We start from the raw sequence: 16,080 nt of genomic DNA on the forward strand, positions 1-16,080 counted from the left end.
CGCGTCCGGAGCCTGTGCTCCGCAACGGGAGAGGCCACAGCGGTGAGAGGCCCGCGCACCGCAAAAAAAAAAAAAAAGAAACTAGGAGAAATTGACTGAAGATGACTTTCCAGAAAATTTACAAAATGAAAAGGGCAAAGTATGTCAAATAAGGCAGAGGCAGCAACACAGCCCTGAATTTACTCTGGAAAGGCTGCCTAAGGCACTACCAAACGGATAGTGGTAAATCCCTAATCTGACTTTAAATTTTTATGATCTTAAACTTTTCAATTCTAAGCACAAGGTGACATGACCATGCTAATTGCTATTTTCTCAGTACAGGCAGATGTGAGAAATATTACATCTACCCAGGGCACTGTCACCCTAATATATGTTTGTAATATATCTGTTTATATGAAGTGTGAAAGTAAACTTGTTTATTTTTTCTTTAAATGCATTTTAAGAACTAATGGCAAAAAAAAAAAAAAAAAAGAACTAATGGCACTTGAATGAATGGTGGCACAATAAGGAAAAGGACTATTTTAATATAAAACAATACTATATCAGCATGTGATGAGGTAAAATGTTGAAACTATAAGAATTTTATAAAATGATAATTTGGAAATTATAAATGCTTTTATTCAAAACTGCAAAAAGGTATCAGTTACTCTAAGTTGCTGGAATCACAGGTCCTATGAATAATAGCATCTACTGATGAACCAAATCAAGAATGCATAATACAAAATTAATTTTCAAAAGGGAACAATTCTGGTTAAAATCAGAATATAAAATTATGAAGAACAAATCAATGTGACAGTGGTGACAGAAGTATTGTCATTTGGCCAATAAAAACAATGAATGCTCATGACCAGTGGTTCCAGGTGTCCTGTGCAGGTGACTCAGGTGCTGCCAGGATCTGGTTCCCGAGAGTGGGGAGAAGGCCCAGTGAGTGGGGCTGTGGACCCTGCCCCAGCTTTAAACGGAAAACCTCTACTTCTGTTTTACCATACATTGAGAACATATGTAATCGTTTCTTTTAAAGGCTTCATGTGTTTAAAAAAAAAAATTCTGAAAACCACTGTAACATATATATGCTGTTTCCAAGCACACAAAAAGAACTGAAATTAGGACATCTTAGACAACAAAGGCTCCGAACTATTGGAAGAATCATCAGTTCTTTTCTCGCCTAACTGATATCAAGATGACTTGTCAACTAATGAGACATACTATAGAGCAACAGACTACTAGTTAGGTACCTTCAGGTTAACAACACATATCCAGAGGAGAGCTAAGTGGGAAAATGTTAACTGCTCACCTGGGCTAGGCAACCACTGTGGCGAGCAGATCCCCTCTCAATGAGAGGATTGGCAATGAGCAGTTTCTGAGAAGCCAAAAGCTGTTCGTGGCTGAAAGCTCACTTGCTTCAGACATTTCAGGGAACAAGAGACCTGAGCTGTGGTGCAAGTTTTCAGTAAGACCGATAGGCTTAGGGTGCATCCATTTACAGATCCATAATAAACACGTAATTCTCAATGTTAAATTGTTCAAGATGACTGGCCAATACACAGATATGCATAGTACTTGGCACACAGCTCCTCAATAAAACGTTACTGAATCTATTCTGAAAAGGTAATGTTTGCTAAGTATTATGTTCTAAAGGATAAAAATCAGAAAAAAAATTCTACTAAAAAAATAAAAACGCACTGTATCCTATGCAGCAACTGGATTTTTTTTAAAGTTATAACAGGTTTTATGCTTAATACAATACATTCTGGATTTAGGAAATAGCTCATTATTAAAACATAAGATATGATTTTGATTAATAACCACTATCATGAGTTTAAAAAAATCAGACTAAAAATGTTACTTAAAAAAAAAGAGAGAATATCTAAATGAATCTACACAAATGTACAAATCAATATATGGGACCTTAACAAGGAAAGTATAAACATTGCCTTTTTTAATAAGTAAAGTCTTTCATTGATTAAAAGGAAATAGAATTCTGAATTTCCCCTTATATGTTTGGTTCTTACAGTTTTCCTGGATAAACCCATCCTAACCATTTTAACAAACTCCAATTAAAATAATCTAATAATGTTGAATCTAGGGCTACCTATCATCAATGCAGATACAGAATCCTGAGTGTCACATACAATCAATGAAAAGGTCAAATCTGACCATGTTTACGGTATTCAATAATGAAAAAGAAAGATCTAGGAAGGCAAATAAAAATGGCTTACTTACATGAGGTTCCTTTTACTTGTTGATTGTACAATTTTAAGAACTGAATACGTGCCTTTCCTTCTCATTCGGTACTTTTCATGAAGTCCTATAAGGATGCATGCTGTTTTGAACTGTGCATGTCTAAATTGCAGCAAAATTCAGGCACAAGTAAAGGTAGTTTTATCCCATGGAATAGCACTAAGTATAGTTCTAGAAACAAATTCAATATCATCTAATTTAAGAAGCCCCTGTTGTCAGGCATGGACATTGGCTTATAAAACATATATTGCCTAGAGCAAAGCACAGCAACCTTCGCATCATTCCAACAATTTTCCACTCTTTCTTATTTACAAACATTCAAAAACAACATTTTCGTCATATGAAAGTAAACAACCACAAGAACAAAATCCGCGTTTCTCACACCAGTTTCTAATCCAAATAGCCTCACTGCAATTACTGTAAATCACTAGCAATCACTGAATTGATTGGGCAAAGATTAAGTTAGCACTTTCCTCCAAAAAAAGTAAAAAAGAATGCTTTAAATAGACATAATCCATAGAGAACTAGGTTTGCATCATAAATGCTGGGGTTCGTGAGAAGTGTGTAAAATGACAGATTCATGATTTGGGGTCAGAGGGAAATCCATTGCTCCACACAGCACAAAAGACTTCTCTCTGCTCAGGCGACCAGAGCTCCTTTCATTTCGTAGCCGGGTTCTTGGGAGGAAGGAGTTTGTATGTGTTGAAGTAGCCTACCACCTGCTGGGGGATCTCCGCCAAGACACATTGAGCAAGCGCTTCTTTTGGAGCCTTGTGAAAAAACAAAATCAAAGCAATTTTATTAGCAACCAAATTTTTACTGGCACTTTGATAAAAGACTAGGAAAAAGCAGTTAGTTCCCAATTCCTAGCTTGTATCTTGTCTCAGGTACTGTCCATGAAACATGGAATAAAGCAATGTTACTTAAGAATGCTTGAGTATGCTCACGAACATTTATCAAGTACTTTTGTGCTGCCCTCATTTTGGCATTTAATGATAATGTTTTTGCTCTTTAACTTTTAAATGTGGGCCTTTCATTCACTTGGTATTAAGTTTTTTAACTTTTTATTTTGAAATAATTACAGATTCATAGGAAGGTGCAAAAATAGTACAGAAAGGTCCCACGTACCCATCACCCAGTTTCCTCCAAAGATAACATCTTATATAACTTTAGTACAATATCAAAACCAGGAAACCAACATTGGTATAGTTCACAGAACTTATTCAGATTTCACCAGTTTTACATGCACTCATTTGTGTGTGTGTGTGTGTGCGTGCACACAAGTGTAGTTCTATGTAATTTTATCATCTGGGTAGATCTGTGTAACTACCATCACAATCAAGATACAGACCTGTTTCATCATCACAAAGATCCCTAACATTACCACCTTTTTAATACACACCCACATCATTCCCCACACCCACCCCCGCTCATACATTGGTTGGTGGGAATGTAAAATGACATAACTGTGCCAGAAAAGTTCAGCAGTTTCTTTAACAACTAAAATGCAACAACCATACAACCCAGCAACTGCACTTCGGGGTATTTATCCCAGAGAAATAAAAACTTATGTTCACATAACAACCTGTATACGAATGTTTACAGCAGCCTTTGTACGTCATAGATGAGAACTGGAAACAACTGAAGATGTCCTTCACTGGGTGAATGGTCAAACAAACTGGTACACCCATACCATGGAATACTACTTAGCAACAAAAAGGAATATATTTAACAACTGGGAAGACTCTCAGAGAATAAAGCTGAGTGAAAAAAAGCCAGTGTCAAGGTTATATACTGTATGATTCCATTTATATAACATTGTTGAAATGACAAACATATACAAATGGAGAACAGACTAGTGGTTGCCAGGGGTTAAGGAGGGAATGAAGGTGGGAAGGAAGTGGATGTGGTTATAAAAGGGCTACATGAGATAGCCTGCTATATTGGACCTTGACTGCATCAAAGTCAATATCCTGGTTAGGATTCTGGACCTATAGTTTTACAAGATGTTACCATTAAACTGGGTAAAACAGTTTACTGTTTACAATTTTCATCAAATCAACTTGTAGTTTGGTAAATTCATCATATACTTGCATAGAGTTTTTCTGTTATTACACAGGTAAAGATAAAATATATTCTAAAACATTCACAACAACATCTTTTTAAACAATTTATCACATGGACTGCAAGAGGCACACAAGTATACAACCTGAAAAAAAACTGCCAAATTTAATCAAGGGTCTTCAAATGGAAAATTCACACACTCTAACAACCCCTGACACCTACTCAACTGCCTGGTTATGGACCGGCAAAGGTCTGTGTTCAAACACCTTAGAGTGCATGAAGAGTAGGGAGGAGTGGTACTCACGCTCTGGAACTGTCTGAAAGGCACAAACTGGACAATATCCCTGATGGCTATCTCGCCCGACGGGGAGCGGAGACTTCCACCATCACCATCCAGAAACTCCATGGCACCAAAGTCAGCATCTCCGACTCCGACAATGATGATGGACATAGGCAGCTTGGCAGCGTTAACGATAGCTTGTCTGGTCTCATCAAGGTCTGTGATCACGCCATCGGTAATGATTAAGAGCACAAAATATTGCTGCCAAGAAAGACAATTATGTCCACTGAGCCAGCCGAGCTCCCCAACAATAAAAGCAATGGTTAGACTCTAATAAATACCATATGCTAACATGGTATATATGGAATCTTAAAAATAAAATGGTTCTGATGAACCTAGGGGCAGGACAGGAATAAGACACAGATGTAGAGAATGGACTTGAGGACACGGGGAGGGTAAAGGGTAAGCTGGGACAAAGTGAGAGAATAGCACTGACATATATACACTACCAAATGTAAAATAGATAGCTAGTGGGAAGCAGCTGCATGGCACAGGGAGATCAGCTCAGTGCTTTGTGACCACCTAGAGGGGTGGGATAGGGAGGGTGGGAGGGAGATGCAAAAGGGAGGGGATATAAGGATATACGTATGCATATAGCTGATTCATTTTGTTATACAGCAAAAACTAACACAATACTGTAAAGCGATTATACTCCAATAAAGATGTTAAAAAAAAAAAAAGCAATGGTTAATGACATTTCCAGCCTGATGAGTCATTTAGTCTCTTTCTTGCTCATTTTCCTTGTCAGTCTCTACCCAGGATACCATCTATATGAAATATTCTAAGATTCTCTGATGACAAGGAAATTAACTGATACAAAAACTGTAGTTTCATTAAAAGTGCAACAGACCACAAAAGAGGGCTGGCATAAATACACAGAAGCAAGACAACTAAATGTCAGAGATTAAACTTTCAGTTAGCACTGAAACATTCTGATTTACCTGAAGTACTGAATATGTCAAAGTACCTATCAAGGGAGCAAGTGGCAACTCCGTTCTTAAAAGATCAAATACGGAGGAAGTAGAATCGTTCATCAAACTAAAACATACTTTTTAAAAAATGGATATGGTTCAAGGTGAGGAAATCTTTCTCTCAATCCCATCATCTCTGATGAATCATTTTAGAGAGTGGTAAAATGTTACATAAAGTTGTACTCCATCCTTTGGGTCATTTAAGTCTAAAATGGAAATAAGATTGATAATAGTAGCTATCATGTGCTGAGTGTTTACTCTGACTCAGGCACTGTGCACTTTATATGAACTATCTTCTCTCACTCTTTCAACAACTGCATGAGGTACTTATCGCTTATTTCTGAGGATACTGAAGCTGAGTGGGGTTTGGTATCCAGGGTCCAACAGGTAATGACTCTCTAATTCAAACTTCTTTAGTATGCTAAGTAATTTTGCAACAGCAACTGAAGTGGTAGGTCTCCTGAAGCCTAAACTTGCTAAGGCTACTTCAAAAAATTTTTTGAGAACCTACCTGAGAAAATTCTTTCAAAAGACAGAGAAAAAACTTATAAGTATACAGGTTGTTTAGTTGTTGTCTTGTTCTTAATGGTCACTAATTTAACAACAGATGTTACTCCCAAACCAAGGATGATGTATCATTGCTTCATGCCCTGTCTTTGTATCTCAGCAGACCAAATAAACAGAAAAATGGCTCTGGGAACAACAACCAATCCACATTCTCCCTGCCCCCTGGCGACAGGGCACTTACAGAAGCTGTCTGTTGTTGTGTGGCTGCAGCAGCAAACCTGGCCACATGATTTATGATTGGAGAAAAATTAGTTGGTCCATAGAGTTTTATCTGAGGAAGGCAGGCCCGATATGCCTCTATAATGCCTTGAATTCCTAGACAAAAAAAGCAGGATTAAAAATTCTCAAGCACAATTTAATTGTTTACTATTCACCATACTGGCTAATTTAATTTATATACCAACATACAGTGCTTTAAACAGTCAAAAGTTCTATATTCAGGAGTTCTCTAAGGTATATAATATTACAAAACTCCATAGCTATGCTCTATCACAAAAAAACCCTATAAACTTTACTCTCCCCCACTAGAAGGCATGTGTTTTCACCTCAGCCAAATTATTCATTAGTCTAAAGTAGGGTTGTTATATTGCTTAATTTTGATATGTTTTGGGAATAAGACTGATGGAAAAAGAACCATACAAAAGATGCTGCAGCATACAACTGATGACAAGGTAAGAAAACGTAACTGAAAAAATGGAAAAACTTTTGCATATACGACCAGAGGTTCTACAGAAATATCATATAAGGTTAAGCATGGTACAGTAGACTCTATTAATTGCAAATATTCACTTCCAGGTTATTTATCACATTTTGCTGCAGAAACACTAAAGCATTTGTTTATGGGGTGCACCTTAGGCCTGCTGGGCATTATGTAATGGAAGACTGGGCAGGCCCATTTGACTAGCTTTGTCCAGTGCATATGAATGGATATGACATCCATGTCTAAGCAGATGTTTTAAGAATCACGGCCTGTTTTTGCCAGCTTTCTTGCTTTTTCCCCTCTGCCATGGGAACAGCATATCCCAGACAGCCCGAGACCCAGAATGAGTAGAAACAGAGCAGCGCAGCAGTCTAGCCAAGCACCAAGAGATTTGTAAAGTGAGCAAGAAATAAATTATTGTCATTACAAGTTACTGAGATTTAGAGACTGTTGATTACAATAGCACAACCTATCAAAAGTTGAATGGCATTCCTGATTAAAGCACTGCTGATGAATCTGCCCCTAATACACAACAGAGTGTCTGGGATGTAAGTAAGAGACTAGAAATCCTAGAAATTCCCAAGAGTGCCTTGCTAAGATTAATAAGAAAATCTTAAAAGACTTCTAGTGTAAACCAAAACAGGTCTCTTGCTTAAAAAATGTCCAGCAGGACATAGATCAATAAGGAGGAAAAGCATATACTTGGTTTAAAAGCTTCACAAGACCAAGTCTCTCCACTTGCCAATAAACTCCTCTTAGGCACTTTGAGTTTAGGAATAAGTGGTCTTATGAACAACCTTTGAGAATGTAACTAATTTATACATAGAGGTGATTTTACATGCATAAGGTGAGGCTGGAACTAGAGGTTAGTCAGTCCAGTAGTTACAAAAATAATATTAACATAGGCCAGCAGCAGGATCTTACTGTAATGATATATGCTATAGAAAAATTTAACCCATAACCACAGCAATAGTAATATTTTCTTCCATTTTTATCATCTAGCTTGCTTGTCAATCTCAAGGTATACAAAACTGTTAATTAAATTTCTTCATAAACATCAATTGCCTTCCATTCCTCAACTAAAACTAAATTATGCTAAAATCTTTCCACTACATCAAGGGAACAAGTTAGACATATTCTTTCTGGGCAACTAAGGTGGATGATTAATTAGGAAAACGGGATTAAACTTCCTTGTCTTAAAATAAGGCTGTATTTTTTCTGTGTAGTATTTCCTCTGTCTAACATCAAATTGATTGTTTTTTCCAGACTAAACCAAAAGCAGAAAAGCTCTGCTTGGTGGCAGCCCAAAGATGGGCTCATGTTACTCACAGAGTAAATGAACTTCTAAAATGAATTATCCCATGGTATGTCATCCATATTTACTTGCAATAAATAAAATCTAATTTCAACAAATTCCAAAAATTGTTCCAATTTCATCATAAGCATGAAGCACATTTCTTGAAAAGAAAAAGATTCCCAGTTTCATATGCCTAGGGATACAAAAGGTCACAACCAGCCACTGAAAGTGCATAAAAGAACACTGAATTAGTACAAGAAAAGAGTTTCAGAAAAAAGGAGAAAATCCTAATACAAACTACTCCCAACAAAATGGTCATGCTCTTCTACTTTATGGATATTATTTAGGAAGGGAAGGAAAGAACACTCTCTTCTGTTTTATAATTGTTACAAGGACCCTTTGCAGAAAATTAGCTTATTGTCTACAATTTTATGCCTCTGCCCCTATATCTTTTCCTCCTCCAAACTGTTCAGTCTTACATACTTTTGTGGGAGATTTGGCATTTTAGGTTGATTGCTCAATGTGGCAAAAAGGAAGAGGCACTGGAATATTTGAGGGATAAACAGAAAAGTGAAATGAAAGAAATGCCTGTCCCTGTTTTCCACACAAAGGAAAGCTACTCTTGGAGCTTAGTTCTGTGTTTCTTTAGCCCACCCCATCTCCTTACAGAACCCTGTGTAACAAGTAATTTGATGCTAGACACTTTTTCTTCAAAGAGACTTAACTGCTAATCTGAGAAAAGCATCTGTATACTGAATGACCTGTTTTCATTGAAGGTTTATTTTAAAATCAACTTATATGTGAAAATAATATGCATATTCTTATGGATCTACCCTCAAGATTGAGAATCTTTTGTTCTAGTAAAACTCTTAAGGTAGAAGAATTTAGCCTGCAATCTTCATCATCATCATAGTGATCTGCATTATTATCATTACCATGCTAACCACCAACTTGGGGCAAAATTCTACTACTTTACATGATAGAAAATTCAATGTGTCACAAAAAGAAACCTAGAGAGGAAATTTGAGTAGCTTTTTTCAGTTTAAAAATTCATGTTTATTTTTAACTTACCATTACAGTAGGGATTGGACGGATTAAAGTTTATTGGAAATTCATGAGAAACCTGTCAAAAGATGAAAGAAGGACTGATGAGGCTTGTTTTGCTTTGCTAGGAGGCAAAGCTTCGCAATGAGAGTTCCTCTTACCTGCCACTGAGGTGGGATCTGAGCTCCAAAACCAAAAGCTGGAAACATCTTATCACTGAAAAGAAAATTTGAAAACAGAAAAAGGTCATTTTTATCTTTATTCATAATAAAACCAATATGAGCTTATTTTCTAAAAATTTGAAATCTTAGAAAAATATAAAACAAAGATTAGAACCAATGTTAACATTTGGCAGCTCTCATTCTAAATATTTTTCTGTGCATTGAAGGAGAAAAATGTCTCTCTATATATATTAAAATGGACTTTATATTAATATTTTATAACATACTCTTTTTTATTTATACAGTTTATCGTTTCACTAGATAAATATATAAATAAATCCGTAAAGTTTTAAAAAGCACAAGTTTTTTCATTTGTTTACAAAAACACTCATTTGGCAGCAAAACCTGACCTCAACTGACATGAAGTTATCTATAGCCTTTATTTATGCCGCTTAATATGAATATTCATACATTTATAGCCACAGAAACATGGTACAAATGCCATACATTGTAAAACTCTCACATTTCTGCAGCAAAATGTATGAATATTCAGCCCAAGTGTTTAGAGATAATTATGGACCAGAATATATAACACCATGTGAATGGCTGTTAAGTATTCCACTGTATAGATATTCTCCCCCAAATGATAGACACCCTATGTCTTGCCATTATAAAACACTGTAATGATTACACTAATTTTTCTACTAGGGATATTCTCTTTTATATTAATTCTTAATGGTTCTTTTTGCATTGAGGATAGAACCTATATCTTATATGTCACGATATTTTTCCCGGTTGATAGTCTGTCTTTAACTTTGTTTAAAATATCTTCCCTTTTTTAGTTATTAATATTAATAAATGTGAACACATAAAAATTCTTTCATGATTTTTGCCTTCTCTGTCTTGCTTAAAGGCTGTCCTCACTGCAAGATTATAAACAATTCATATATATTTTCTCCTAGAACTTCCAAGCTTTGCTTTTGATGTTAAACTTGAAATTCATCTGGAGTAGGATATGAAGCAGAAACTGCTGCTCTACACCAGTATCCATTCTCTTCCTTTTTAATTATGGATCCCCTGGGCTACTGGCAACCACACTAGCTGTACTCTAGCTTCTCTGGGCTGGCAGTGGTTAGGTGGCTGGAGGTGTGAGTAGAATGATTTGTCAGCCACTTCTCAATCACACTCTAAAAGGGAAAGCACATGCATTCTCAGTTCCTTGGTCCTCTTCCCACTGGCTAGAGAGGATGAGAATCACAGCAGCTGCGTCGGACCCAGGGTGGAAGCTATAAGAGGCAGAACTGCCCTCTCAGTCCTGAACTACTTACCTCTAGAGATGCAACATGAAACAGACATAAACCTCTATTTTGTCAAAACCACTTTGTTTTGGGGTAGCCATTTCAGCAATTTTGTCTGTGGTCTATACAGAATAGTATCCTAACATACACAGGTATGAGTCAGGGATCCAAATCCAGTTCCTGTCCTGTTTGACAGCTGTTACAACCCCTTTCCCCGCAAATGCCATCTCTATCATATACTAAATTCACATACACTTTTGGGTCTATTTCAAGACTGCTTACTTGTTTTTACTGGTCATGTACTAGTCCCATACTCAATTAATATATAATACTGTATATATGAAACTGATATAATGTTATAAACCACTAAAAAATTAAATTAAATTATATATATATATATATATATATATATATAGCTTTAAAATAAATTTTAGTACCTGCTAGAACAAATTTCCCTTCATTCTTTTTCCCTGAAAAACTTCTTGACTATTCTGATTCATTTTACCCTCTAGAAAATTTTAAGAATCATTTTGTCAGGGTTTCACTGCAATTCTGATTAAAACTGACTAATACAGGGAGAAATGTTATATTTTACATCATTGTGACATCTGCCTATCTAGAATCGTGGTATATCTTTCCATTTAAACAAGTTTCCTTCTTTGTCCCTCAGTACAATTCTGTAGTTTTTCCTCACTAAAGATCCTAGACCTTTTACTAAATTCACTCTCATTTTTTTTTGCATTATGAATTGTGATCTTTTATCCACTATAATTTCTTCATTTGGTTTTTGCTGGTTAGTGAAAACTTGTTGATTTTTTATTTTATGTTGTATCTGACCACCTTTTAAACTTTCACACTTTCTAATATTTTTCACTTGATTCTCTCAGGTTTGAATTCATTCCTCATAGGTTTGGTAGAATTTATGTATGAAGGTTGTCTTGGCCGGTGCCTTCGTGAGGAGAGGCTCTTTGACCAACCACTCCATTCCTTCCACGGTTCCTGGGCTATACAGGTTCTCTGCTTCTTTGAGTCAAATTTGGTAATTTACAGCTTTCTAAAAAAAATCATCCTTTAACCTAGATTTTTCAATGAAATAGCATAAGCTTTTACAGAACATTAACATAATTTTTTTTCTGAATTTATGCTTATAATCTCTGTCTCATAACTAATATTCTACACATTTTCTCTTTTTCTCGGGGGGTCAGTGTTGCCAAAGGTTTGCCTAAGCTTTGCTGAACTTGCAAAGAATCATCTCTCCATTTAATTTATTAATTTGGTGACTTTCCAAGTCATTATTTTGTGTGTTTGGAGGAAGCAGAGCACAGCAGAGTTGTGAGGCCATGTCCCTGGAGCCAGACAGTCCAGGTTCAGTCCTGTCTCTGCCAGTTACCAGCTGAGTGACCCTGGACAAGTTACTTTATCACCTATGCCTCAGTTTTCTCACCTGTAAAATGAAGATGATAACAGCACCTATTGCACAACTAAGTATGAGGATTTGATGAATACCATATAAAAAGGATTTAAATTTTCTCTGACACATAATAGCTAACATGTATATGGAATCTCCTACTATTGCAATATCTATATTTGTCTTCCTATTCTTTAATTTTATTCTGTTGAAAAGCTAGTTCATTCTATATTCAATTCTTGTTTAAAAATAAAACACATAAAGCCAGAAATTTTCCTCTATAAAGACAGGACCATGTACAGTCCTCTCATTACCCTTTATTTCTAGATAGTCTGTTATTACACTTTGATTTCCTCTTTGATCTAAGAACTACTTAAGAGTTTTTTTAATTTCCATGTGGTAAACTTTTTTTAGTTAACCTTTTGTTTTACCTTCCAGGAACCAGGCTGAGAAAGTAACCCTATAAATTTTCTACTTTTTATCTAAGTCCCATTACAACTGTGTTACTTTGAAATCTTTATTATATTTCTAGCTATTTTCAATTGAAATTTTTTTTTTTTTTAATTTTATTTATTTATTTATTTATGGCTGTGTTGGGTCTTCGTTTCTGTGCGAGGGCTTTCTCCAGTTGTGGCAAGTGGGGGCCACTCTTCATCGCGGTGCATGGGCCTCTCACTATCGCGGTCTCTCTTGTTGCGGAGCACAGGCTCCAGACACGCAGACTCAGTAATTGTGGCTCACGGGCCCAGTTGCTCCGTGGCATGTGGGATCTTCCCAGACCAGGGCTCGAACCCGTGTCCCCTGCATTGGCAGGCAGATTCTCAACCACTGCGCCACCAGGGAAGCCCTCAATTGAAATATTTTGATAGTCTGTTACTAAACATGTCCACCGTTATATTTTCATTTTGGATTATATAAGGTGTCCTATAAAGTAATTTTTAAATTATATTTAATGAATTTTGTCTTAAATTCTATTAGGCTGATACTGAAACTGCTACCCCTGCTTTAGACTTGTTTGCATTTGCCTGAAAATTTCATCTCTTTAAATGTCATAACAAATTAATGAAAAGCTCCATCAAATATGTAAGGGCTTTTATCATAAAATAATAGGTGAAAATTTTTACTGTGCCCTAATAGATTGAGAACAAAAAGTTAATAATGTGGATTTTTTTCCTATTGTTTACTAAACCTTCAAGAAGACCTATTTAAATCTATTCAAAATCTATCCATTGAGAATCTATTCAAAATATTTTATAGCAATTATGTCAAGTTATCCTTCAACACTTGTTGAAAATCACCATTAAGAAAATAATTTGACAATGACTGCCAAGGAAATAGACATGTTAAGAAATAGCATCTATGAGTGTTTACAAAATGTGCCTTCTGGACTTCAATTACACAGATAACTTATCCCAAATGAGTAAACCCCAAGGAAACCAGATCAAAGAAACTAAAAGCCTTGCCAACTTCAGTCAGCTGTTAAAGAAGCAAGCTATAATAATACATTATAACTAATCACAGCCAGAGATTAGAGGTCAAAGGTAAACACTAACTAAGACTGTCACAAAGGGAAAAATAGAAAAGATAAGACAAGAAATTTTAGGGAGAAAGCTATTCCTCCCCAGCATCCTTATCCCATCAACTGCATCAGAGAACCAGCAGACGATACAGAAACTGCCCTTTCTGGGGAGTTATGTGTTGGAGTCATACTCACGTATCATAATCTTGAATGACCAGTCCCACAGACCAGATTGCAGTCAAATACTCATTAACACCATTGGGGCTGATGTAATGAAGGGAGTCGGGAGACCTTGGATCACCATTGGAGCCAGTGAAGTCCACGCCCACCTGCCAAATAACAAAACTGCAGCCCTTACTGAGATGAAGGCAGGGACACCCTTGCTTGATGTCCAGGAAAACACAAACATTGAATTTTGAGACCGAAACATTCATCCCAGAGCCTGCTACTGCCATTTCCTAACAAATGCCTGAGCCTATGGGTATTTCCAGACACAATTAAACAATTAAAGCCACAGCATGAAGCAACCCGCTACCCCTAGTTTTCTAGATGTCTTAAATCATGGATTATTACATCCATGGCTTTAGGCATAGGGCTTGTTTTTTTTGTATGTTTGTTTGATTATGCTTTTTATTATTTAAATTACTGCAGGATAATCACTGATTTGTACATATCTGCTTTCTTGCAGGAGAAAATATTTAACAAGGCCAAAAGCTTCAGGGTGAACCTAAACAAACTCTCTGAGGAGACCATACTCAACAGATTGTATAAATTTCATCACAAAGTCAATTTGGCAGTGAAAGAAGGAACACTGCAAAATGGAGGGAAAAAAAAATCACGTTACAGCCCTATTTTGAAAAATTCAGTGTGTTACTCACAGTAAAATTCAGTTGACATCCTCCCATGACATAGTCAAGGAATGTACATTCCACTGTAATCTAAAAACAAATAGTAAACTTAAAATTAAAACTCTCCTACTACATAAGAAAAGCAAATAGCTCTCCGGCATTTTTTTTTTTTTTTTTTCGGTACGCGGGCCTCTCACTGTTGTGGCCTCTCCCGTTGCGGAGCACAGGCTCCGGACGCGCAGGCTCAGCGGCCATGGCTCACGGGCCCAGCCGCTCCGCAGCATGTGGGATCTTCCCGGACTGGGGCACGAACCCGTGTTCCCTGGATCGGCAGGCGGACTCTCAACCACTGCGCCACCAGGGAAGCCCTGGCATATATTTTTAACCATCTATAAACTGAACAGCACATGATATAAACATATGGAAAACATCCCTGCATTTGAATTTAAGGTACCCTGCCCCTACATGTCATGAATCTGTAAGATTTTACTTCAAGATAATTATAGCAATGTGAAGATTAGAATATTAATGGCCAATGATGAAATACACACACTGTAAGTTTTAAGAAACTAGTAATGAGTCTAATATGTTGAGAGCTTTAATTAAGTATAATAAGCAAGATTAAAAACAAAAACTCCCACTTGTTTATAAGAAATCTCTTGGATTTTTTCCCCTTCACTCATAACATCTCATCTTGAAATAATGACCAGGATAGATGCACTAAGTCAAGCCATTTCCACTAATGTGCTGGAAAATGCCAATGGTGCCTTATATTTCCTCAGATAATGAAAAACTTTGATATTCTTTGTCCTTTGCTAAAAAGTTGTCAAACCTTGGAAGCAAAGTTACTTGGAAGATTTCTCTACTGTTTCCTATTCTCTTCTTTTCCCTAAAGGTGCCCAGTTGCTCATGTAATTTTCAACTGTCCACACAAACTGTTTGTTTAGAAGAACTCGAAATGTGATCTCATTACACTATAAGTGGTCAAGAAAAACTGACCTCACACTGTTTCACACTGATAACACCTGAATTCTTGTAGCTTTTCTTCTTTTGCCTCTTTTTTTCATTTATGCACTCAAATTCAACCTGTAGGAAGAAAAGACAAAAATGTTCATTATTACTAGCGATATAAGAAATGCCAATGTAAATTTAAATGAATGACTTTTTTCTCTTGGAATCAAACCACCTACTGATGTAGGTCTGTTACAAAACACAACTCTGAAACAACTGCATACTATGTCATATATATGAAATATTTATCAGTGATATTTCCAAAAAGGACTTCTAAAATTGTGTACCTTTTAAAATAGTTCCTAAGTATAAATTTTGCCTCTGTAGATCATTTCCTTATAAATGCTCCGAGTAATAACCTTTTTTCTTCATAATAAAGGATATAAAACATTACTTCTAGCTGTTACCCACACAAAGTACAAAAATACACTGCTTAGAAAAGAAAAAAAAACAACCATCAGAAAACAGAAATATATGAAGCCCAACTCTATGGTAAAATATGCAGCAAAGATCATCTCTTTCCACTGGGAATATGTGTAGAAATCGATCTAGTATCTTACATCTTCTCAGTATAGTTTCTTCCTCCAAACAGATCATCTTCCTTTCCACCT

At 36.3% G+C, this 16,080-nt stretch overlaps 1 protein-coding gene across 3 annotated transcripts in view; it reads right to left on the bottom strand.

The window, feature by feature from the left end:
• Positions 1 to 593: 593 nt before the first annotated feature.
• Positions 594 to 16,080, bottom strand: part of CPNE3 (copine 3) — a 50,209-nt gene continuing 34,722 nt past the window's right edge. For all 3 annotated transcript variants that reach the window (XM_027089796.1, XM_027089794.1, XM_027089795.1), the window contains 8 exons: positions 15,458 to 15,544; positions 14,489 to 14,548; positions 13,806 to 13,939; positions 9,386 to 9,440; positions 9,252 to 9,303; positions 6,365 to 6,498; positions 4,610 to 4,846; positions 594 to 3,011 (listed from right to left, as the gene is read on the bottom strand). In XM_027089796.1, the coding sequence (XP_026945597.1) occupies positions 2,901 to 3,011; positions 4,610 to 4,846; positions 6,365 to 6,498; positions 9,252 to 9,303; positions 9,386 to 9,440; positions 13,806 to 13,939; positions 14,489 to 14,548; positions 15,458 to 15,544 (870 nt within the window). In that variant the 3' untranslated portion in view covers positions 594 to 2,900. The remainder of the gene's footprint in view (positions 3,012 to 4,609; positions 4,847 to 6,364; positions 6,499 to 9,251; positions 9,304 to 9,385; positions 9,441 to 13,805; positions 13,940 to 14,488; positions 14,549 to 15,457; positions 15,545 to 16,080) is intronic.

The sequence above is a fragment of the Aethalodelphis obliquidens genome, unplaced genomic scaffold, assembly GCF_003676395.1.
Source record: "Aethalodelphis obliquidens isolate GAN/ISIS:26980383/991018 unplaced genomic scaffold, ASM367639v1 scaffold68, whole genome shotgun sequence".
In the NCBI taxonomy this organism is placed as follows: Eukaryota; Metazoa; Chordata; class Mammalia; order Artiodactyla; family Delphinidae; genus Aethalodelphis; species Aethalodelphis obliquidens.